Below are 26,956 nucleotides of genomic sequence, written 5' to 3'. Positions count from 1 at the left end.
GTTCAAAAGTGTTTTGTTCTTTCTTACAAAGTTTCATGGGTACAGTCAAGCTACGTTCTGTCATTTGTCTCAATTACACTTGGCCTATTTTACGAGAACACTCGACACAATGCAAAAAGTGTTTCCCGCGCTGGTTTCCTATGTCGAAGTGTGGAGATTAGAAGCTTTCAAAGGATTAACTGGGACGGACCTCCGGCTGACCGTTTCATTAAAAGTTGGTCCGCGGCTCGCTCTAATTACGTTTCAAACAAAAATCCTTCAGTATGTGTTTATGGCTGATTTCGCGTATTTAAAAATGAACATGAAGAACCATGACACGAATTTCTATTCTCGCCGGAACGTAGAACATTTGTAACGTCGCGTTACCATCTCAATCAAAAGCTACGAATGCTTTATCAGTTCACGCACCTGAATCGATCCGGCGAAGCGCGTAGCTCGATCAATTCCAATATCCTTTCGACTCGTACACCTCGCAAAACGACCGGCCAATCTAATTATAAATTCTAATTTGTTTCAGATCCTCCAAAGCGCGGGGCCAAACCTCACAACAATAATTAATTAAGAAATTAGTAAAGTAAGACGCCAACCGAACAAACGACGAAACGCCTTCAATCTACTACTTCAATTACGTAGCTAGGGTAGAAAGTTAGTTAGTGTGGTGTGTGGTACTATCGGAGTGAACGTCGCAGAAGCGGCGAGTGTGCGGCGAAAGGTCGATGGGCGGTCGCGCGGCGGGCAGCGCGTGAGTGCGGGCGGGCGCCTGTCGGGCGGCAAGATTGAGGTGGTGGCCGGGTGCGGGTGGGGCAGGCGCGCGCGCGTGCGGCCGCTGCACGCGCTGGGGCGCGCGGCCGGCATGTTGGCCTCGCAGCGCTCGCAGTCCTGCAACGAGGAGGGCGCGTTCTTCGGAGCGCGCGCGCTGCGCCGGCCGCGCGGCAAGGGCAGTGGCAGCCCGCCCTGCTAGGGGTACGCCATGTCGTTGCGCAGCCTGCACCGGCGGCTCTCGTCCGCCAACAATACGTAAGTAAACATATACTTTCAATACCTTACTCTACGTGTGTTGAAACTTTAATCTAAAATTTATTAATTAAATTTTAAGACGTATATGCTAAATTATTATTGGTGTTACGTATTCTGAAATGATACAATGATAATTGAGTTGACTAACCGCGACGAGGTGTCATAAAAGTTGGCGGCGTTCCCTGAACCTGTCAACATTGATACATACTACACATAAATACTAGATACATACTGTTTTTTTATTTCTATTAGATAGTTACTTGTGCCTTAGAAGAACACTCCACAACAGGAAGCGAAAAATTCTGTAATGTGTTTGGGCCGTCGCCAACATCATCCGCAGGCGTTCCTGCTCAATAACCGTTGACATTACTTTCTATAATATTTCCATGGCATCATAAACTTATGGTCATATTCCTATTAAATTATTCTCGTACCGCGAAGTCCTAAAACGTTCTTATTCCTAAAATATGAAGCTATGAACTTAGTGGATATATTCTTGTGTAGTAGTCATCAAACCGTTGAACGAACGTGCAGCCATCGGGAGGTGAATATTCAATTACCGCACCTAAATCTACGTAGCACCACGAACCAATTATTGTAAGCGAGAATGGACTCTACTACAGTGCCATTAAATATATTTTCGATTGATAGGTGGAAGTGAGCTTGGTGATTGGAATTAGCGGTTTTAATAGACGCTTAATGTATGTATATTTCATGTAGATGATATTGGGCGTTGAGTTAGAAACGTGCTCGGGGCCAATAGAAGCAAATGTCGACTGACTTTGAGGCTAAATAATTTGCCTATTCTATTCACGTAAATAAATGAGTAGTTAGTCAAGCTCGGTGTGAATTGCATTGCATTTAAGTTTTTTTCATGTATCATTGCAAAGCATGTATTATGTTAACGGACTTATTTAACTATATTTCTCATCCTCGTTTCTTTCAATATATTTCCTCAGGTTCAGCAATAACAATATGTACAAGGTTAAGATATACCATTCGAGCAAACAACACATACGACGAACGGAATGCGGCGTACCTGGTTCCCCGGTATATTAATGAACTACCCTCTGAATTGAAAAAAGTATTACGACTATTACATACTGTAAAATACTGACTAACGTGACTATTATATGAAACCGAATCTTAAAACTCACTTTTTAATCAATTCAAACACTGCAGAAACGTAGAATTGTAATTGCCACAGCCCATTAGTTGCTTTTTGTTTTCTTTTTTATTTGCTTAAGAGTACTTTATTACCCGTCCTGGTTATTGATTTTTATTTATTTCTTTTTTGTGTATTTGTTAGCTGTAATGGCTGGTATTATACTATTATTATAGTATACCTAATAATATGTATGGTATAGCATATAGTATACTTTATTATAGTAAGATTTATGTATTGTCGATGTAGACAACGTACAGCATTGACTCAAACCTTAGTGGTTTTTAAAAGTTGTTATAATTGTTTGTTACTCAATCATGGTAATAAATGTAAAAAAGAGCACGTCCAAGCTTGACACGTAAAACGTTTCAATTGAATTGTAAGCTGTTTGCGATAAGAACGGTCTTAGGACCGTTACGAACGTCAAACACATGAATGTGCTCTGGACTGTAAGTCGTGTGAAATTTTCATCTTTCTATTTTCTTTTTCATAGTGTATACAATATTTATTTTTATGTACGAAACGATTGTCTGTGGAATTTAAAAAAGACATGAAGTTTACAAGCCTAATTTCCAATCTTTCCTCTCAATATAGTGTCCTAAAACTCTCGACAAAATACAAGCGTCGAGTTTCCCTCGATCAGTAATTCTTTTGCGTTCACCGAATAAAGAATTGATGTGACGTTTATGGCGGCTTCTGCACGGCTTACATTTTTGTTTCGGATTTTATATGACGCTTAACCGTTATATTTATTGCTTCCTATTGAATTCTAGGGTGCATTCGCCAACTTACATGGCAATAAAAACATAATAATAATATTATTTTACTAGATTAAATTTTTGAATTAAATTAATAGGCATTTAACAAAGTATTTATTTTATAACCTTAGAATTCCGACCATTTATTGACTTCTCCACTCGGTCCCTATTATGTAACTCACTAGTATTGTCCCACTTAAGATAATTTATGGACCTTGTCTATTTAAAAAAAACGGTAATGTCCGTTCAGAGGGTGCAGAATGCATGTGTATGTAAATGGCATGCGGTGCCAAGAAGAGATCACATCACACCTCATCTCTTCAAGAATCAGATCCTCAGTATGCGTAACTCACATTGCCTTAGATATGCGTGTTTTTTATATTCTTTATTTAAAAAAGGAATGCCTATGTATTTACGCAATGACCTTCAAACACAAACGCATGATGAAGGACTGCGCGATAAGGGTGTCATGATTAGGAAGGCGATTATGTCATTCGCTGCAGCTCGTAGTTGCTTCAAATATGTTTCATCTAAAATATGGAATGACATACCTCCTCCTGTAAGAGCGGCAGTGTCTTTATTGTTACGGACATTCAAACGTATTTTTTTTTATAACATCAAGCGACGGCACGAACAAGTCTAATGCTTATTACAATGGCTACTTGACAAGCAATCATGGGATGCAGGTTTCTTATAATTCGAGACTTGTGTGTTGTTATATTGGTTTTTAATAATTTGGAATTATAATAATATTTTGCTTTTTAATTATTAGTGTATTCTATATAATTAATTACATATATTTTTGGGTGTCCCTGACCATTAAAAGCTAAGGCAGAATATCAGCGAGGACAATGTATTTCATTATCCTCCGTAGCTGAGTCATAGACCAATTTGAAATGTGTTTTTAACCGACTTTAAAAAAAGGAGGACGTTCTCTATTCGACTTTTTTTTTATTATTGTTAAGCGATAAAGAATTTGTGAACCGATTTTGAAGATTCTTTTTTTGATAGAAAGAGGATGCCTCGGTAATGGTCGCAATGATGAAAATATTTCCCCATTAAGGGCCACCCAAACGAGGGGATTATTCCGGTTTCACGCACTTTCCGGTAACCGATTTCAATAAAACTTGGTAAATAAATGTCATTCTATGAACTTTTGGGATCGGTTTCTTTAGTACTCTGTACTCAGATTATTGTTTATTATTATTAATTTACATTTTATTTTCTATGTGTTGTAATTGCATGTCAAATAAACTATTTTATTTTAAATAATTTTAAACATTTTATTTTCTGAAAGCTGTGGTCCTGGTACATAAATTTATTTATTATAATTTAAAATTGTACTAAATATCGCTAAACTTTTTGAAAGTTCATTCATTATGTACCCATTTTCAGCTTTTCCTGAGTTAGACATATTAGATTACCACTACGTCATTCTACTTTGGGATGGTATGAGGTTTACTATACCTCACTAACCCAAACCCTGAATATTATCTTCTACATATATCTTTCAACTAAGTACGCGAGACATATAAGAAGTTCTACAAATTTCGTAGCGTTGGGTTTCCGTGGCTACGCCTTCACCGTAGCTTCCTCTACGACGTTAATGTAATTCTAACCTTAAGGGGATAATTTATGGTGTAAGGGTATCGTATGGACGTAATACTATTTCTGCAGGTGGTTATTTAGCGAGGGAATTTAACCCTACGGATGTTCAGTAAAATTGTCAAATCCTCTTTTCTAAAGGACATCAGTAAGAAAATGTAAATAAGCAAATTTTTACATATATTCATTTGATATTATTGTTTACCAAAGCGTAAACTTAACGAAAGCGTAAGCGTAAGTATTTATATTTATTTAATGTTACAAATTGTTGCTTAGAGTGGTGCAATAACTCCAATAGAAACGCAAGAACAACAAAGCAAGTTTCTTACTGAGAAAGAATAGACTACACGTAGCGTTCCTCCAATGGCCTCATTTCCCTTAAATCAACACAGACATCTGCTTACTAAATAAATTGGGTGTGTACAGGTTTACATATATACACTATACAAGGATCTTGGTCCATGCAAGGGTTACACCGCAAGTGGATCTCGACCGCTGGAATGTATTTCCGCTGTGTCAACCGTTCCCTCAAGTCGTAACTAAACACAGGTTACGGTAGGACGATATTCGAATTAACCTTCCAGTATTGTTTCTTTAACACAAGGAACAACAGGCGTTTGTTTTGGTGACCTCGATTAACAATATATTGGTAAAAATGTTGTCTTTTTTGTGGAAAGAAAAATGTACCTAGTTAATATTAATAGTTTTCTTGTATGGATAATGTGACACCAATATATATAATTTTTCATATAATGAGTTCCTTGTTCCTTTTTCATATAGTGAGAACCTTAAAATCAAATCAATGCGCATTAGACAAAAAAACCAATTTCTCATCAGTTTTTACGAATATATTGGCTAGCATTTTATAGGAAACTGGAGTTTTTTGCGCCACTGGCGTCCTATCTCTTTGTGGTGTTCAGTATGCGGAAACTTATCATTCGGAACTACAAATCAACGTCAGTACATTGGGTCGAACGATGTAACTAGACTATAAACGAAGAGGGACGGCGATGACACACCCGAATGATATTTCATTTTGAACACACTCTGCGTTTGACGCTATCCAGTTTGTTTACCGATATTGCTAACGTTAAATGTCGAAAATAAATCTTGGTTACCATAAATGAACAATAAAGACAAATGGTAATGTTTTTAAGTCAACAATGGTTCCTTGATTGCGTTAAAAAAATATTTTTGTACAACACGTTATAAAACTTTGAAATAAAATAAAAATAGATGAACTTATAAATAAAAAGAAGACTGACAATTTTGTATATATCTTAGATAGGACTAAAAATTACTGCAAGCAAGTCATATTACGTCATAGGGCTTAAATACTGGTTGAGATACGTACTGAAATTTTTATTATCCAAACAACCTGGTTAGAAAATGTCGCAGTTCAGGGAAACTATAGAAATAGCGTTCTCTCCCTGTCTAGAGACACGAGCACGAGTAGGTACAGGTGCCAATCAAGGTTCAATTTTCCACATTTTAAGGTCAGCGAGTATTGACTGGCAGACGAGCTTAGTTGGGCAGAAGCCAAGGTCGTGTGACGTCACGCCATGGTGACGTCAGCCGGCAAATTGCTATTCTCGACTGTGTAGTACCGTTCCTTGTATTGTGTGGGCGCGTCTTGCAATGCTTCGTGCTATTTGCAAACATTGCCTTTTAAACCTCGACACTTTTGAAGCAAATGCGTCATTTTAAATATAGTAGGATGATATTATAGATCACCGCTGTGCCCTATCGAGGACACTACTTTGAGAACCCGTATTTTTTTTATATTACTATTAATACTCATTAGAAAAGTGAATATGTAAAGTAAAATAGTGAATCTTGATTTTATTACTTAAAAAAATTGTTTAGAATTAAGTAAAAGTGGTTTTACTGTTCCTTTTGCGGGGTTAATTTACGCACACGTGAAACGCTAAAGTTAGTTGTTTTTCCTGTATGTTGTTACCAACAATTTATTCATTTTTTACATGTATTGTTGAAATATATTCGTATACTATAAAATAAAAATTATATAATTGAATTAAATAGTGTTTTGACAACTTCGGACGGTGGTATATAACGGTGTTCCCAATTGGGGCCATTGGGCACATATGGGGTAGTTTATGATTATCACTAATATCAGGTTTCTTACCACGGTATGACTTCTTTTTATTTTCCCGATATTCCGGAATGGTTGCACGCTCCATGGTCACGGGTTGACTCAACCCGTCACAATCGAGCGTGCAACCGTTCCGAAATATAAATTTATATTTAGTGAATAACTACGAAAGTCTTAACATCTATATGGGGTAGTTTATTAGTTTTTCATCTATAAGTAATTTTCAACGAAATAATGACACAACGGGTATTTGGCAGCCACAATTATTACTATAGGCTTCAGAAAGCTATTGGAGCTGTAATAGACTAGAAAGACCACGATGTGGAGATAGATTTAGGGGGCATTTCCTCTAGAACCGTGAACGCTCACCGACGTAGTAGTACTATACTTATGTAACGAGATCCAACAATGAATGGCAAACTGGTTATCGAGCAACTGAAACTGTCTGCAAAAGAATAACTAAGAAATATTTACTAGTACCAGATTTGTAATACACATGAAGAGTAAAACCGTGCCAATTTTGACTATCGATTTTACCCAATCAACTTCGTTTTATGGCTTGACAATAGTCAAGCCATAGAACGAACTCAAGTCATAGTATTTGCACGATGAGCTCTGATTATGATAATGTAATTCCCCTGGTAAAAATAGAAAGATGAAGCGTTGTCAATAAACAGAAAGTTGACGTGGGTATCCCGCGTGATTACAAACGTACCAGCAGGATAAATCAAGCTGACCAATATTTTTGTATCCCACTGCCACTCGAGGCAAAAATTGGTGTTGTCTTTTGTTCCGCTACAAGCTGGATCTAGCACTAGCTAATTCGCGGTGTTTACACCTCCTAACCAATGATACGAAGCTAGATCAGCTACAGCAGTTTAACGGTTATATCACGTCAATATTCGAGACACAAATACAAAGTTTACATCCAGCAGCTTCTTTGGTGCCAAATCTACAGTGCATTGGAGTTGATCACTACGCTCAGAAGTTGTATTAACAGTTACGATATGCAAATAGCTGTTGAGCCACAAATAAGCGCATTGGCAATATAAAAAGTGCATCAAGTCATTGTGCACCGACAAATATTGTTACAAATTTTTTGACACCGCTTGAGCCCATTGTCCCCATTTGAGGACGGCATTCTTTTCGTATAAAATAAAATAAAATCTTTTTTTCTTCGTAATTTTCTCATAAATAGGCTATTTTCTAAAGGTTCATAAAAAAATTTACTTTTTTTAACTCTAAATTTGTATTTGGGCGTTAATGGGTTAAGTAGGTAGCTACGTTGTAGATTTCTTTTTAAAGCAGTTTTACGGGTATTAAACGACGTAGATGTTTCTTTAAGGGGAGTATAACAATATTCAGATGAATTACAGTACCTAAATGTTAAAACAACTTAGTTACTTACTTTCTTGGAGCGTCGACTAGCAGTTAATTATTAATACGGTTAAAAGGAGGAATATCAGGAGCCCTGTTAATTTCAAAGTTGATCGTAGGATACCGAAGTAATTACCTTATGAAAACCCCGGTAGATATGAGTACATAACGCCTGTGTACTCGTAATTCGGAAATGAGGGTGTAATTTGAAAATTACGTGCAAATAACTTTGTAAATGTAATAAATACATAATACTTCAAGTCGGAGCGCAAACAAGGGCGCAAACTAAGTATTTTCAGGTCACAGTCGGCCAGATGGACGATTCCACAAAAACTACAACTGGGTCAGACAGGGTAGAACATTATGTATAATATGTTACATGTTATACAATTTGTATACAATTAATTATTATTCTGAAATTAGCTGTATAATAGATTAAAATTAAATAAATAAAAGATTAAATTTGTAAAATAGATTATTCGTGATAAATAATAGATTATTTTTTGTTACTGGTGAGAAATACGTTGTGTCGTGAAGTAATTTTTTACAGTCAGCTGAACTTCGTCATGTAATCTAAATTACTTTCTTAACAGCGTAATTTTCTTTAGTAATTACGTTTATTTTGCTTAAAATTACCTTCGTAATGTACTTTAAAGCTAATAACTGCATGAGTCTTGGATGACATAGTCATAAGTAGTACGAGTAGCTGTAGGGCTCGTTGTGAAAGAGTTTGTCCAGGGAAGTGCCACCTTACTTATTTCTGTCGCTAATCAATAATGTGCATTACTGCGTTCCGGTTTTAAAGGCGAAGGGTGCTGGTGAAATTATAGGCATATGGGACTTGTCACCTTGTATCTCAGGGTAAGAGACGGCTCACGACTCGTTTGTTTCGTCACTGGATATAAAAAAAGTAGAGGCACTATGAATAGGGGCCGGAACCTTTAATATAAATGTAAAGTTTGTATAAAAATATGATATATGTAATGGCTGCCGCGGCTTCGTGGAGTAGTATCTGCTGGTCCAATTTCGGTGACCTTGCCTTCGGTGACCCTGACTGGCTCGATTTCATGAATAATCCGCGTGACGTGGGCTTTGTAGGCATTAATTCTTTGTGGTTGATTTGCAACGTCACCGAACAAGACAAAGAAGAAACTTAAGGAGCGTTATATTACACGATGGTGGTGATCAGTGCCTCTACCATGAGTTTACAGTGACAGTTATCGCTAGCGACCATGTAAAATGTTTGTATACAAAATGTGGCTTCTTCTTGTGACTGCTAGGGCCGCTAGGGGCTGCATAATTTGCCACACAAAATTGTGAAGTAATTTACGCGGTCGCTAGCGACAACTGTCATATTAAACTCATGGTAGAGGTATGATGTCGTCACCTCGCGTGGTTCTGAAAGCACCTTTCGTGAAATGAACAATCTTTTGATAGTAGTATTTAACGATTAGTATCCGTTGTTGGACGTTGTAATTTTTCACGTTTAAATGACATCATAAATAGGTGCGTGTTTAGTGATATTAGCGAGAGCTCGGAATTGCATATGTAGACCACTACATATGCAATTCCGAGCTCTCGCTAATGTCACTAAACAACCACAAACAATGTAAAATACCATAAATCCAATACCACAAATTTAACAACAAATTCTTCTATAAATACATAAATACCACTACATTCATTGTGAAAGAGTTAATCCAGGGAAGTACTGCCGTACTGCCACCTTACTTATTTCTATTATACTACATATACATATTACAGCGTTCTGGTTTTGAAGGGTCGGGGTGCTGGTGAAATTACAGGCACATGGAACTTGTCAACTTCAAGCTAACAGGTGCAGTGGCAGTGCCCCTCAGATCTTTGCTATTTAAAGCTCTGAGTGGCACTGCAACTGTTATGGACAGGCGTGTCGCATTATAAAACAATGCACTTCCGAGCTCTCCTTAATATATCACAATAACACAACAGCTAAGTTCAGTTTTATAGATGACCTAAAAAATTAAAATCAAGCGTTCAAATTTAAATAGCCTGTGAAAAAAGGAAAGATGCCACAGAGTCGTTAGAAAGAATACTTGAATGAAGGTAAAAATCTTACTCTGATTGTTTCCGTTGTAGTTTTCTGAGCACGATCAAATATCGTCTGTGTTTTACAGAAAGGGCAAAAGCGCCATTTCGAAAAATGTTTCTGGGGAGCATGTTAGTTTAGTTTTTCACGACTATTTTAAAATATATTAATTTCAATTTTAAGCCTTAAAATTAATTAAAACCTAAAATGAATTTTAAAACATTAAAACTATTTGTAATATGTATCTGGTCACGAAAGTACATCGTTAGCGTTTTAAATCGAGAGTTAAGGAGCATTGTTAATCCACTGTTCCATCCACTTTATAGGTATTTTATTATGAAATGTGTATCTATTTAATTATTTATCTAGTTTATAATAGTTCAGTGTTATTAAAATTGTATTATATAATTTTGTTTTTGTACACGTAAGCCCGTCATTGTAGTTATTTTGTTCTGTATTTACGTCTGCAGGAAGAAATGTCTTATAGAAATAAGCAGTACCTTTTGTTTGTGTTTCCCTTTTATTAAATGTAATCTGTGCTTTTTCCGTTTTTCCGTTTTTGTGCAATAAATAATATAAAAATTATAATAATAAAAAAAAACAAGTCGTAAATATTTTAAAACAGTCGTTAAAAGCGGTTTCACCCTTTCTACAAAACACCGAAGATACACTTATACTTAATTTTAGCATTGTTATACTGTTAAATGGCACTTGCTCGACAATAAACCATGTTCATATTAACGCGCACATACAATAACGAGCACACACTCATAACCCCGTTCTAGGGAAACCCTGTGTCGCGGGTGTCATGGACACTCACATAGACAACTACAAATTACACCCAAACTCACGGGAAAAATAAATGTTTGCCATATAACTATTTCTCTCGGCCCAGGAATCGAACCCGGGACCTCTGCGTGGCAGTCCGGCATGGTAACCGTTCGGCAACGGAGGCAGTTATTTCTAATAATATAATTTTCATGTGTCTCACCTTAAGGATGATGATCTAACAACAACTACTGGGCCCCAGCGGCTAATTGTCTTGAATCCATTGATCATTGTAATTCCAAGAAGACTCCATTGACATTATATTGCAATTATAATAATATTTGTTACTCTGCTAAAATCTAGTTGCAATGACAGTTATTCAATGGAGTATCACACTTTAGTCTGTGGAACATTGGTTTAAAGGCAGTGATCGCATTTATTCATTCAATGACTAACGATCAATGTTGCCTTACTAAAACTATTATGGTAACTATATTGTATATCTTAATTTTTCCCTCGTTAAATCGGCAATTTGTTTTTGAAATGATTTTAAATTATCAGATTTCAAACCGTCGCGGCCGACCATTATACATTTTTTCTATGTGTAAGCGGCAGCAGATAGTATGGCGTTGTTTTCCTTCTATTAACCATCTGCCACTCGAAATATTAATTTAAAAGTCAAATTCAAACCCGATCCAGCAAGATGACAGATCAAATTCGGTCTTAAAACATCATTTTTATAGTTATAATTCCAGTAGCACAATTCCAGCATTACAAATCCACGTAAATTAATCCCGTTGACTTGCACAATATGGAAGCTATCGTGAAATGGAATAGGGCCCGTCTCGTTGCGTTTCACCTCACGTGCCAGCGTCTCTGACGTTGTTAGGCCCTTCATCCGGGCTGAAATAAACGCTCTATTTTTGCTCAGCTGCTTACGCCCTACATCATTCCATACTTGCCTATCACAGGCTATGTTACTAGATTAATGTCAGGTTCGTGTTCTGTACCTAATTTCAGTGCTAATTTTTATAATTTAAATATTCTAGAATATGATGTACATATTGTTATATTATTTAGTAATATCCTGAAATATTATTTAATATTTCACGATAATGTACTAGAATACTTAAATAATACACATTGCCATCGAAATCAGGCCGAGGAAGTTAATCTGAAAATTACTCAACTATCTATATCAGTAACTCGAGACCCTAATAGTAACATGGAAAAATATCCTAAGTGTGAATTTTATTGGCTCAGACGGAAAATAAAATCTAACACTAAATTTTGTTACATGATTTACAATTTTGCAGTTTGTGCTACTGTAGAGTTTACATCCTAATAACAAATGGAACTATCGTATATCATCCTACAAGTGGTGTAAAAATAAGACGCGGAAAAAAAGACTGATGAATACACTTGTATTGGTTGGAAATATCTTTCTTAACATTGCATAAAAGGTAATTGTTGATTGGAAATTCTAAAGCAATATTTCTATTTTTATGGAATATCTTTTTACTGCCATGCTATTAATCTAGTTTTTGTGAAAATACTACACTAGTTTGTCATTATTATTGATACAAAAACCGAACACATGTGTCCCCATAGTCATTTAGCATCAGGCGATATTGTGGGCATACATAAACCCCGAATAAAAATAATTTGTATATATATAAGCACAATAACAATTGTCTCCGTGGCCGAACAGTTATCATGCTGGACTGCCATGCAGAGGTCCCGGGTTCTATTCCAGGGCTGCGAGAAATGTTTGTATGCTTTACATTTATTTCGCCCATGAGTTTGGATGTAATTTGTGGTTGTCTATGGGTGTGTCCATGGCACCCGCGATACAGGGTTCCCCAGTGCGGGGCTATGAGTGTGTGCCTTATAAAAATTATTACTAATTGTATCTTCGACCAAATTATATAAGCGTAAGTATGACCATTTATTGTAATCATGTGGTAGATTGTATTTTGAATGAGCTAATTTCCTTTAGGAAGATAAAGGTGTATTGTAGCATTTTTGCGTAAATTTATCTCGAATAAATTCACTATTTTGAAGACGTAATGAACTTACATTATCTGTCGAGTTCTTTTTTTTTTTTTTTTTTTTTTTTTATTGCGACTCGACAAAATGACTGCACCGCGCCTGATGGAAAGTGCGAATACAGTCCAGAGATGAGAGTAACGGATGGAAAACACAAATATCTTCACTCCGTCACTATCATTTTGCCGGTCTGGCCAAATGCACTGGATGTACACCAACTGATCCCTGAACGCGATTCGCAAAAGCGTTTCACTGTGGAGGGTTTTCCGCCGTGTGTACTGTGGTCGCTATCCAGTCGGCACAGAGCCTACCACAATGCTAAGCAGATGGACACTTGTGACGCCCTCGGTCGCCTCTTACGACCCCCACGGGCATGTATGGGGAGGCGACAATGTATTCTTAAGCCGTCGCCCCACGGCTATAACGGTTCTTAGCTATTACAACACGTTGGAATTGAAACTATTTTTTGAGATACTTATATTATTTTACAAACAAACCGATATTTCAGGCTTTTTGTAGATCCGATGGTCACCACCCGCTGTTTATATTACCGATATAGACCGATTATCGATATGTACACTATTTGTATAAGGAATCGAAACTTTGTCAAACTCTGTTTAACTTAAAAATAGACTTAATAGAATACTCTCTAAATTGACTGTCTTAAATAAAAATCGTGGCACCACTTTTACTATACATTTAATTTTAACCTTTATTGCTTGACATTTAATTCTCCTCGTAGCAAATAATAATAAACAAATCGATAACCGCGTATTGCCTTTTTTATTAGAAAAGTTACGAGAATCATTAACAGAACGACTATATTTAATGATCACCATTACTTTTGGCGTAAACGAATAATTTTTAAATGTTAAATCATACGTAAAACATGCTCCTTTAACGAAATTTTGCACTGAAATTTAACAGGTGAAGTTGGGTTGTTGGAGGGGGAAAAAGAGACCGATAGATAGGTAATCTACACATGTGAGATAGGGACAAAACATTTGGCAGAGGTTGAGAGGACATCTTGTCGGGCACGATCTTTGCTTCCCCTTAGCCGAGGTTTTCGTATTTGAATATCGCATAAAATACAAGTAACCTTTTGTTTATATCGAAGGAAATGACCTGTCGCTTTTGATAAATTGTAAATGTAATTTTTTTCTTTGTTAATTTTTAAAGAAAAAATTCGAAAAATAGATGTATTCATGTTTTAAACTGTTTAAAAGGAATTAAATTCAAAATCTCGAAACACTACAATGTACTTCGGTGCTATGTGGAGATGACGACGCGTCAAAAACTACAAAAAGATGCGAGTACATGTGTAGGTTATATATTTCTTCCTTTTCCCTCTATAGGAACATGATTCCAAACCGCGGAAAGTATAAAGCTCACCTAGTTAGATAGTAAAAAATCCAATTAACTGTTATTGGTTCAATTATTTGCAAAAACGCCCTCGTGCCCTCGTGTAACAATGTTTATTTAGGATTTTTTTCCACCAAAACTCCAACGATTCCGGCTCAGGCCATCATTAAAAAAATCGCAAACATTCCCCTTTTGGATACAATCAGAGCAAGGAAACGAGAGTTATATTCAGTTAAGTATTTTTTACAGTTCCGCACACTATATATAAAACGCTTATGGAGAAAAACTTGCGAATCAAGAACAGTTTGCCGTGGAGATTACGGAGAATACGTTTCAAATTGCGGTTTATGAGTTTTATTATTACTTTTTATCTGGGACCCTCCTCATATGAGTCGGTTATGTTTGTCCGGGGCTTTTTTGTGAATGAATTCAATGAACGCGGGTCACCGCATATAGCTTCTAAATATTCATGAGTAAGCGAATGAAAACGATAAATTTTTGGAAGTGCTCGCAAAAGTTAACGGCTTAACTGGTCATCGCACGGCTCACGTGTTATGAGGTGTTTATGAAAATACCAAAGATTAGAATATGCATAAATAATGCTTGGGTTTGTTTTTTGCCCAGAGAGTTTTTCTGCCAGTGTCCCAGTTCAAAAGTCGAATTAATGGGCAGAAGTCTGCGGCTTTCATTTGCTTGATTTTCAGGTGCTTAAGGATATTTCTTAAGTTTCATCCACGTGTAATATTTAAATAAATTAAACGTTTCTAATACAATCATATTTATACAATCGGTCTGTATTGACTTTATTGTTATTAAAGCTCAATAAATGCTCATAAAGTACTACTTGTAATTGTATAGTAGAATAGAATTATTTATTTCAGACCATGATTCATAGTAATGTTAGTAACACAGTACATTTTTCTTAGGTGCTATGGTTAGTACAATACAAAATTACTTAATTCTAGAGAAATGCCACGTCTGGACCACTAACCTACGCACGTGTAGTTGCACCCAATGTTGTTGGTAGGGGCGGTCGAGTCTGTTGGCAATAACGGCTATAATTGTAATTTGTATTTAGGTACTATGGGTATATACCAGTCAATAAAAAAATATTATTATTAATTGAATATTACGCATAGGAAGCTACACTCTTTCTCTTTGAGTTTGACATAGGTATTAGCAACGTTTTACTCACACGTTTTTTGATCTTTGTCTGAGCCTGGTGTATGTCTATTTCTGGTATATTTAAAAAAAATCAAATGAAATAAATTGTAAGTTGAGATTAATAAGAAGAATTAAACGTTTTATGTTTGTGGTGATTTTGATTTTGAACACACATGTGATACTTGCTCCACTGATGATTTTGGCTCATCTTCCGATAAAAGTGAATAGAAATTCAAAATATAAAGTTTTTTGGTTTGCTTCAGAATTTTGCTATTTAAGTAGAGGGTATTCTCGTGAACACTGTTAACATAACTCCACTACAATAACGACCACAGGTTGTCATTGGGATCATTTAATATACTAGCGTATTATTTATATTAAACTCTATATTGCTTCATAAATGTTAAATTTTATCTAGAACTGAAAACCAATGACCAGAAAAGTATAATAAACGATCACAGACTCAAAAAATTTCGAATCTATTTCTCGGGAGAATCGTTTAACATGTTTACCGATATATTTAGTTCACATCCCATTTTCGTTACGATGACAAGTGTCAAACGGTGCCCCTTATTTTGTGACGACTTATAGGTTCAAACTTTTCTATATCTATGGTTCAAACAAAGAAAAAAATATGTCGGTCGAAGCTGGGCTAACGTTGAAAAGTATTTACATTAAATTAAAAATTACACTTCCAAATATTTTCCTTTATTCCTCAAACTCATTGAATAGATCTTATTTTTATTTCATACTCCTGTAAAAACAAAATATGAAAATAATTAAAGCGCTTGGAGTTTTAATTTTTCTCTTATATCTTTTTCGGCAGGAGATGAATGGAGAACGCGCTTAAATATTCCTAAACCTTCAGAAAGAATTGAGTAAATAGTAATACTAATTGGCAATATTTCATCAAAACTTATGTAAACTACTCCTGAACGAAATGTAGAAACTCTGTAACGTGAATCAATAAATTAATCTCTAAAGTAGTTCAACCCTTATCAATGCCTATTGAAAAGTAATTGGTCGCATGAATGCTTTACTAATTGGAATGATTATCGATGTCAATATATGTGTATAATAGCCTATATTTCAATTAAGTTCAAATTTTCCATTGTATCTATTTATATAATAAACCTGATACGTAATCGTTCGTACGGTGTTAAAAAGACTTAATGGTATTTTTTGTGTCAAATTAATATTTTACTAAATTATAAAAGTATTGCTATTTATATACAAATCGCAATTAATTTCTATTTCATATTCCCATAATCGAGTTACTAATCTGCGATGCTGGTATAAATATATCAATATGTAAGTACTGCACAGGTTATTTCAATATAGTACGATAATCCGTTAATTTTTTTAAATTATATTTTGCAACCTCTAGGTGCAACTAAAATAATGTGACAACCCTACTCTGCGAGGGTCGTGTAGGTATTGGCGAGCTTTACACAGTCACTCTATCGCGCGTGATACAGCAATCGTGAGCGCGTGTAAAGATGCTGGAAGATAATGGGGAAGACCGCGCGATTGTGCTCCCCGTTGTAATAAAAACGAACACGAGCAATCGCCCCCGAAAGAACGTTAGTTTAAAAAACACGATTGCGCGTGCAGGCTTTCCCGCAATGCTATACGCTCCTGGTCACGCGCGACAGAGTGACTGTGTAAAGGGGGCTATTGACACGCCGAACAGACGGGAGTTACCCTACTCTCTTATTATACTATGGTACTACTTTACAAATCAGATAAATTTGTGTAAATCTATGTATGTGTACATCCCAACTAGGTAACTTCCTACGTAAGTATTGATTAACGGGGCGTCACATTGGCTCACGTCCAGCTATTTTCAGGTCTAATCTAAACGAGTATTACATTAGTGTAGCAACCACAGAAGCATGATAGAAGCCCTGTTGAGAGAATTTCATAATTCAGAGACATCTCTGTATACTAAACGAAGTTTCTATAATGTTATACATGTGCACACGAGGTGATTTACTAGCAGATTTAGATAAATTCCCGCTGTCGGGCTAGGTTCTTTTTCCGAGTCATATATTTTTCGCTCTTAAAATAACCGACTTCGATTTTTATTATTATTTTATTCAAATTTATACTTTAGTTAAATGTTATTTAATTTTTAATTTATTAATGTTACTTTTTAACTTCTATGTCAGGGTTTTTAAAAAATTAGTATTAAGTATTTAATACTAATTTATTATTTATTATTAATTAAACTAATTTATTATTATTAAATATTTAGAGTTAATAAAGATAAGAAAATTTAAAGACTTTTAAATAAAAAGCTTCATGGATTTCTCAAAGGTGTCGCTTACTTAATACAAAAGATTTGTAATAAACACCGAAGTTCATGAGGTTTGCTGATTCGATTTGTAGCTCAGTTGGTAAAGCGGTAGCCCTAGTGCGGCATACAGACGCAGGTTCAAGTTATGTTAGATAGAAGAAATTTTTCTTTGTGTTCGATCTTTGTATTAATAATTATAACAAACATTATTTGCACGTCGAGTGTTGTAAAAAAACTTTTGGTGTCCATGTCACGGAATTATTATGGAACTATTTACAGACAACAAAACTCAGAAGTTACGACTGTGTGACATAAAATGTTAGTTTATCTGTAATAAGACCTCTATGCCGTAGAAGATGTTTCCATAAAACGGGTTTTGGCTCCTACGTGCTCGTAAGTCTAGCGCTAGACTGTGCCGAGAGACTGAAAAAAAGAAAAGGAAAAACTAAACACTAAGTAAATGAAAGGTTATTATGACGTTAATGCCTATATTATACAGTATATTTAGTAGCAGTAGAGCTCCTTATGAAAGAGTTGCCTGGACCAACTAGAAGTACTGTCACCATACCTATTTCTGCCGCCAAGCGGTAATATGAGCATTACTGCGATCCGGTTTGGGAAGGTAAGAGTGTTGGTGAAATTACAGGCACAAGGAATTTGTCAACTTATGTCTCAGGGTGAGGGGCGTAGTAACGTAGCAGTGCCTATAAGATCTTTGAAATTTAAACCTCTGAGTGGCACTTCGACTGTTATGGATAGGCGTGTCATTTACCATCAAGCGCTCGACTTGTTCATCCCGTCACTTAGTATTATTTAAAAAATACAACAATACGGCATCGATCAGATACTATCTTACCCACCCTGATTACAAAATAGAAATTAAAAACTGATTTTTAACGGAACCTGGAAACAAAAAAAGTGTCGGCTGCCCCGGCAGCTGCCTACGTCTGGCACTGGTCCAAAAAATGTTATCTACTGACTATAAGTGTGAAATAGCAGTATCCAACTCTTACATTTTTATGAACCACTCGACATTGACCCAGTATCGACGCTGTTAATTAATAACTTCGACTGTAGTCTCTTGACATTGTTTCATAAATTAAAACGAACGAATTTCAGGTGAAAGAATTGAAACTGCAGCATTAATCGGGTCAATGCGGTTGTTTTGAATGAAGAAATAAAATATGCAACAATAATAAAAGTTGTGTAGTTTTTTGACTCTTTAGTCTGTTATAATAAATAATCCTGCTTTACCTGCTTTATAGTACAGTTGCAAAGTTATAGTTGCAAACTTCCTCCGTGGGCGAATGGTTACCATGCTGAACTGCCACGCAGAGTTCCCGGGTTCGATTCCGGGGCCGAGAGAATTATTTGTATGGTCTCTCGTGAGTTTAGGTGTAATTTGTGGTTGTCTATGTGTGTGTCCATGGCACCACCGATACAAGATTTCTCTAGTACGAGGCATGTGTGTGTGCGTTATTATTATTATTATTATTATTATTGTTGTTGTTAAGTAAGGGAGTCACCGCATTTATTAACGTAGAATTGGCTTGAGCTGGTCAGAACAAGAGCGAAAATTTTAGTAACAAAGTTAGTAGGTGCCTCTAGGCAGTAACTGGGTATTACTGTGTTCCAGTTTTGAAGGATAAGGGTGCTGGTGAAATTACAGACATGGGCCCTGTCAACTTATATCTTAGAATGACGGGCGCAGTGGAAGTGCCCCGGAAATCTTTGCTATTTAAAATGTATTCAAAGCTCAGAGTGGCATTGTAACTGCTATGGATAGGGGTGTCGCTTACCTTCAGGCGCACAACGTTTTCGTTTCATCATTTGGTATCGTAAAAAAAAAGAAAAAGACGTCGCGCGTTTCGCTTCCGCTCGGATCGCCGGACGCGAAACGCACAGCGTCCCCTTCGCTCTTATTACATGGACGTAAAGCCTTTTTGACCGCTTTATTGCAATTCCGTATCTATAAATATGATGACTGGTTATGTGGTAGGCGCGAGTCATGATTGTAGAGAAATAATTATGTATTTGCAACTACTGTTATAAGAACAAATAGCTCCTTGTTTTTTTTTGCTTTTACCATTTTTACGGCAAACATATATTTTACGTGATGAAAATTGGTCACTGAAATGTCTGTAATTTTTGCGATACTAAAGAACTAAGATCTAGTCTTCTGTCCCTCTTAATCAAGAAAATAGCAATGCAACGTTGCGGTCTACCGCAACTCAACTTCAACGCATTACATTGCATATAGCAACTATTTAGTCTTAAAAGATAAATAGATAGTGCAATAGTGTGAATGCGGTACGGGCAAATACGGTTTTCTTACGGAAAGTCTCTATCACTAGTAGTGTGCTCGTATTATTGGTGTTTAAAGCCATGGTAGCCTACCTGGTGGTAGGTGATTCGACCTACCACCTCTAAAACAGAGGCCCTGGGTTCAAATCCGGGTATCACTGAGTATCTCGGAATTTATGTGCGAAATTTGATTTGAAATTAATTAATAAAATACATGAGCTTTCGGTGACGGAAAATATCGTGATGAAACCTGCACATCGAAGAAGGTTCATAACTTTGGGAAAACATGTGAAGGTCCCAACCCGCATTGGATTAAACCGTAACGCAAGAGGAGACCTGTGCCTGGCAGTGGAATGTATGTATGGGTTGATGATGAGTAGTGCTCTGTCATTGCTGAAAAATCATTGCATCAACTGGTTTTTAGTCTAAAAATGATTATGTGAATTACTGAAATTCGTAGGGCAAAATTCTTAATAGGAATAACTGCCTCTGTGGCCGCACGGCTACCATGCCGGACTGCAACGCAGAGGTCCCGGGTTCGATTCCCGGGCCGGAAGAAATATTTGTATGGCGTACATTTATTATAGTTGTCTATGTGTGTGTCCATGGCACCTGCGACACAGGGTTTCCCTAGTGCGGGACTATGAGTGTGTTGTGTTATCATTAAAAAAAAAAGGAATTCCGTATTAAAAGTTTTCTGGTTAGTTTGCTATTACCCTGTATGCGGAATCTTGTATTGACATACATACAACCTGATATTATTTCTCTCAGCCTTAATGTTTCCTTACTGTACACAATTCGCAGTTCTATAGGTGAAAACCACTTAAACGCTGTTCTTTAAACAAAGATTCAATTTGATTCAAATCCACCTGTAGTCATACACAAAATGGTTTTCGAATAACGTTGTTTACCCGTAGAAGAATAAAGGAAAATGGCTAAGTAAAGATTTTGCATAAAAATGCAGATGGTATTATTGTTTGTGACGCTCGAAGGCTCTGCAAAGTTTGCTCGATGAATAAAATTTGTATATATCGACGTTGCATTCGCGTCTGATACGTTTTTAAGGCTTTTGTAATACCTGTTTATATTACCTACTACTTTTCAAAATTACAAACCTACTTTAAAACAGAAATATCTGTTCTTATATAATATTTTGCCAGAAATAGCTATAACAATGGAAAAATATAAGAAAAAATCTAGTAATGTTTGAACTTACAGTGTTTTCAGAGAAGAAACGTAGCCAGTCTCGCCCGCACGCCCTGGACGCTCAATTAAGTTAAAACGTAAAAACTAAACAAATAGAGCGTATTTTCCCATGACAGTTAGATGCACGCGGCCTCCGCGCGGCAGACACGCGGCGTGAGCGCTGGCTTTGACTCTCTAATTACCGTATCCATGGCTACGGTAATTAGATCTAACTACCGTAGCCACAAAATATTTGTGTTTTAATAACTCGAAAACTGCTTTGTCTTTTCCAATGCCGTTTAGACATTTTGATAGTTTAGCTTAAAGTTATTCATATTTCAATGTTATTGGATAAAATAAGCGAGAAAAAACAATGGCGACGGTAATTAGAGTAAGAACATTGAAATGGCTACGGTAACGAGGCTGAGAACACCGAATGTGAGAATGGCCGATATGTGCACAAATAAGTATAGTTTCACACTGTCCGGCTAACATTAAGCATGCAAAGATATTGAAGGTATATATATAATTCATTTAATAACGCATTTCAACAGACTAAACCACCAATTTATTTTTAAATATGACATAGGCGTGCATAATTTAATTTAAATGCGGTAATAGTTGCATGGGTCAATTTTAATGATAATAATTTGTAAAATGTAAACAGATGTCAAAATAATAATAGTAATTTGAATAACATGTTAAAAATTAGACAATAAAGTTAGGGACTTGTCATTTAACAATTCGTACACTGTATAGTATAGTACATTTTATTAGTCAATAAATTCTTTCAATTGTTAGTACCTTAGTACTTTCGTTAAAATTTGAAAACCAAGCAAAACATAGAAAAGAAAATTTCCTACATTCACTAAATTAAATTGTAAAGTCAAGGCTAGTGCTTGCTAAACAGGTTGAATAATGTGAAAACATCATTATTCAAACGTACATTATACTTGATTTCAAGTTTCAGCTATGAAAATATAAAAGCGAGTTGAACTTTCACGTTACCATGGTAGGTTGGCTGCTGGAGCTGCGCCAAGCGGATGCTATCTCTAAATTACGAAAATTCTGTGCATACTAGCATAATATGTAGATAGGAATATGGATTTGTGAAATACATTTATATCCTTGGATTTTAAAGTATCCTTGAGTTGACTCTACAAATTGTGTTGTCAAACGTACGATTTAGCGCCGGCGCAATGTAAGCAATGTTTTTTTTTTTTTTGCAAAATATGAAGTTCAACGTGTGATAAATTGCAATACGACACCGACCGTAACTGACTCTTTAATGTTAAAGTTTTTTACAAAATGGTCGACTTGAAATGGCATCGTAATTTCATCCCGTTTCATCAGACGATAATAGCAAAATGTTCTTAATTGGAACTAGCTTAATCGAGTTCTTAAGTTCTCCCGATTGTTACATATTGGAAATGAATCTATTTTTTTCGTATCTAAACCGCGTGTATTTGTTAGAATTTTGCATGTAATTTTGTTAATACACTTGCTTGAATCTTTTTGTTAAATTGTTATTTTCTTCAAGAAGCCAGCATCAATTTGGGTATTAATCAGGGTTTACAAAACTTTATATTGATTGAATTTGGCAGGTCAGAACATTGAATAGAGAAAATTAAACTTGGTTAACTTACCTACTTAATAAAATATAGAAGCCAAAATTTTTGTAATGAAGTATATATTTTTAAACATTTTGATGATGTCTTTGTATGAAAAGAAAAATGAATTAAATAGTAGCTTTTGATTTTTTGAGCAGCTGATTTTGAGAAGCTGATTTTGAGATATATGGGTTTTTCATGATATCTAATGACGGGACTAACATAAGTGGACACGGTTACCCATAACAGTCAATACCACTCAGAATTTTAGATCACAAAGGTCTGAGGTGCACTACCACTCCACCCATTACTCTGAAAGATAAAGTTAACAAGTCCCACTTGCCTGTGGTTTCTTTTACCCAAAACAGAATAGTAATGCTTACATTACTGCTTGGCGGCACTATTTTCCTGAATTACTTCTTTCACAAGGAGTTCTACTGCTACTAGAATACTTTGAAGGTTTGATACACAATCATTACATACAAGTTTTAGTAGAGGGTGTCTAACAAGCGAAATCATGCTTACATTTAAACTTTAGGTTTTAGACAGTACTTATTATGATTAGAATAGAGGTAAATTTTAAATGTATAGTTAACGTTGACTCTAATTTCACCTGCAGATTATGCAATTATTTTGTATATATATATTACAACTGTGTAAATGTTTTTAAGAATGCAAAATTGTTTTTTTCAAACTGAGACTATGTTTTCGGATGGGAAATAATTGTTTTACTTTCGGAGCTAAGTCGCGTATACTTGTTTTTTCAAGCAAACCAACATTTCACACCCTTTACAGGTCTCATGGTCACGGGTGACTGTAATGGTAAAGTCGTCAAAGGGAATTTGTTACAAACGAAGTCTTTATACTAAACAAAAAGCGTTTGAAGGAATAAGGAATCAAATCTTTACGTCAGTATGGAAGCCATCTACTTTTCTTTTATCCTGCCTTTATTAAGAAAAATGGAACAAACATGAGATGAATTAGATATTAAGGAGACGTAACAAGTTTTTTGCGAAAATCATAGTGTCTCCCTTGAGAAACAGGTGTCTTACAGTGGCAAAGTAAAAATTATTTTTACAACTGTAAAGGTGCTGCTGGTGCTGGTGGCGATATGTCCTGTTGGATGGAATATAGTAGTTGCCTCTGCAGCCTCCGCAGCCTCCTTACATCTTACTTAGTAAGTTTAGTAGTTCAAAAGTTGAAAGTTCAGTTTTATAAATTCAAATTCAAATATAACTAGTAAAAGGTTCAAAAAGATAGGAAGAGATGTGTTCGCTACCGCGATCGGGCAGGGAGTGACGATGAAACAAAACAAAATCAGAATGCGAGGCAAAATGGAACAATTCAAAATTTGAATTTAAATACTAGTGTGAGAATGAAATAAGAAATTTAAATAAAAAGGTGGGATGACGATGCAAAGAGGTCACACCGTCACACAACTAGTATTACAGGTATGTGATATGTATATTCTATTGGTATTGAATTTTGCTTCTTATTTATCGAATAATAAAAGATATATAGTATCATGGGTTTTTCGCAGTCAATAATTATGAGATGTCATTTAGAGTCAAGTGTGGTGTTCTTTTAACCCTTAACATGAGAAAATAATGTCAGCCGTGACCACGGGACATATAAAGCGTCCGAAACGTTGGTTTCTTAGAGAAAACAGATATATGCGATTTAGATCCGAAAAAAGTCTTTTCATAACATAAAATAATTATTCATAATATAACATAAAATAAAATAATTTAAGAATTAATTCAAAATACAGTGAATAGCGACATCTCTAGCCGGGATTGGTAGAAGGTATCCAACTGGGTGACGAAATACTTTCATAGATTTCTCATAGATGGCGCTACGGCTAAAAAGTCGTCGAAAAACCAAATACAAAGACACGACAACAAGCACATAGAAAATTTCGTGATGTCCGCTGGTTCGTTCCGTGGCTTAGTTGGTATAGCGTCTGGCATGGTATGCTAGAAGACGTCGGTTTGAATCCGGCCGGATCGAAGGATTTTTTTCTGAGTGTTCGATCTTTGTATTAATAATTGTAACAAACTAGTGGAGTAATTTCACATAAAAAATAATTTAAAATAATTTATTTTTTAATTTGAAGGAATATTTTGTGAATTAGGAGCAAGCGCTATTGCTCGATTTGTTGTTCGCTAAAATGCATACGAGTTGTTATATCTATTTAAAAAAAAATATATGTGAAGATCAAAGTTTGGCTAAAGTATTATTAAGTTTTATACCTACGACTAACTTTCCAGTAATTAATTGTTACTTTAATCATTTTGCTGCGCCATTATCGAAGTCATCCTAACTACACCACCATACATAAAATTTGGACTCCATCAAATAACGGGAAATAAACATAAACAGATTATTCAGGTCAGTCAATGAATGTCAGATAACTGTGAAACAAAATTAAATCATCTGAAATAACCGAATATACAGTGTGATTTTTTGACAATATGGCTCTCCTGAGAAATTACATATATGTCGCTTATCTTCTTTCTGTTTAGAGCAGAGCTGTGCAGTTGAAAAGCATTCGGTAACACACATCAATTGTACTAGCAGTCGGCAATTATTGAGACGCAGTTTGCGTACACTTTCAAACATCCAAGCATGATTTCCAACTGCTATATTGCAGTATCGGATTGTAGCTCTTGTGACGACGTCCTTAGAGTTGAGTAACTATGTGTCGCATCAATACGTCAGACGCATGTGAGGCGTGACTGAACTGTATTTGTGAACACGTTTGCATTCTGTTATATTCTAGCAATTACTATATTGGACGATTACTGTAGCAGATCGACTGGAGCTATGCATAAATAATTGCTTACTTGCTTTCTCGTTCCAGATTATTCATTTCTATTGTCTATTGTTTTGTTATAGGTGTGGAAACTGTAATATGTGTGTACATACGCCAGCACATCAAGCTACACATTGACGTATCTTGTTCCGTTGCAATGAAGGCGATTTTCGAACAAAAATGTGTAGTATGATGTACCGTTGTCCGTACATAAATGGGACACAGTCCCTAGAATGAAACATCAATCTGAAGAATTCAAACAAAAATCACTTTACCTATTACCATGATTACAGTAACTTACTATATCGATTATTCAATACTCTATGATACTTATACAACGATAGCACTATGAGTAACATAATCTTAACAAAGTCACGTGAAGTTTAGGAAAACCATTTATCATAACACGAAGATTGGATAGAAAGAAAGAAACATTTATTATATAGGTACCAGACACGACATGACAAATAAAGACCTCAAGATAAAACACACTACGATATAAGACAGGAAATAAAAACAGTATAAACATAAACACACATAATGCTCAGTCTAAGGCGTGTGGTACAGGAGAACCAGGGTGTCTATTCAGAAACTTACGATAATTCAGTTGTCGACTGATTCGATTTGATATCGTACGATTTCTTTTCATTTTTATTCACAACACCCGAATCGAACGTATTCGAAACCAAAGCGAAATGACGTCACACCCGTACGATTACTCGAACTTCTCGACCGGCAAAGGCTACAAACGTTATTCAGAACACAGTTATCGAATGAAAGTTACCGAACGTCTTATTGTTCCACACGCAAAATAGGCGCCTTGACGTCGAGTTGCGGACACCAGCCCGTTGCACCAAGTACCACGTACGTCTTATTGTTTACAAAACTAGAATGTTATATGGAAATCTCTTATTATTTTAAATAAAGTCTGGTCAATAAAGTCAATTTTACCAATTTATTTTAATGCAAGACTAATTAAAGCATTCCAATATTTTAGGCCTTTAAAGTCTTAAAAATGTATAAAAAAGGATTTAAATTTTTCTTGTAATCTATTTCACCGACTAACTTCGTAAATGCTTTTGGATAACGATATCGTATCCGAGTTATAATCGAATGTTTAACTCGAACGTTCTGAACGTTCGATTCGTGAACGGTATCCGTCTCAACTATGCAGACCTTGTTTATGACCCTCGACTGTTATATAAAACAAGTCGCTTAATACAACGCCTACAGAATGCATGTTGTAGATTTATTTTTGATGTTTCGCCTAGGAGTCATATAACGCCGTTTCTTAATA

At 35.8% G+C, this 26,956-nt stretch overlaps 1 protein-coding gene across 12 annotated transcripts in view; it reads left to right on the top strand.

Annotated features, from left to right (window-relative positions):
• The first annotated feature begins 918 nt into the window (after positions 1–918).
• LOC113231130 (potassium/sodium hyperpolarization-activated cyclic nucleotide-gated channel 2) overlaps positions 919–26,956 on the top strand; it is a 385,438-nt gene continuing 359,400 nt past the window's right edge. For all 12 annotated transcript variants that reach the window (XM_026465313.1, XM_026465306.1, XM_026465303.1 and 9 more), the window contains exon 1: positions 919–1,017. In XM_026465313.1, coding sequence (XP_026321098.1) covers positions 971–1,017 — 47 coding nt within the window. In that variant the 5' untranslated portion in view covers positions 919–970. The remainder of the gene's footprint in view (positions 1,018–26,956) is intronic.

The sequence above is a fragment of the Hyposmocoma kahamanoa genome, unplaced genomic scaffold (genome assembly GCF_003589595.1).
Source record: "Hyposmocoma kahamanoa isolate Upper Pololo Valley unplaced genomic scaffold, ASM358959v1 64, whole genome shotgun sequence".
Classification (NCBI taxonomy): Eukaryota; Metazoa; Arthropoda; class Insecta; order Lepidoptera; family Cosmopterigidae; genus Hyposmocoma; species Hyposmocoma kahamanoa.
The sequence above is the reverse complement of the archived record's forward strand: the minus strand, read 5'-3'. Positions and strand labels throughout refer to the sequence as shown.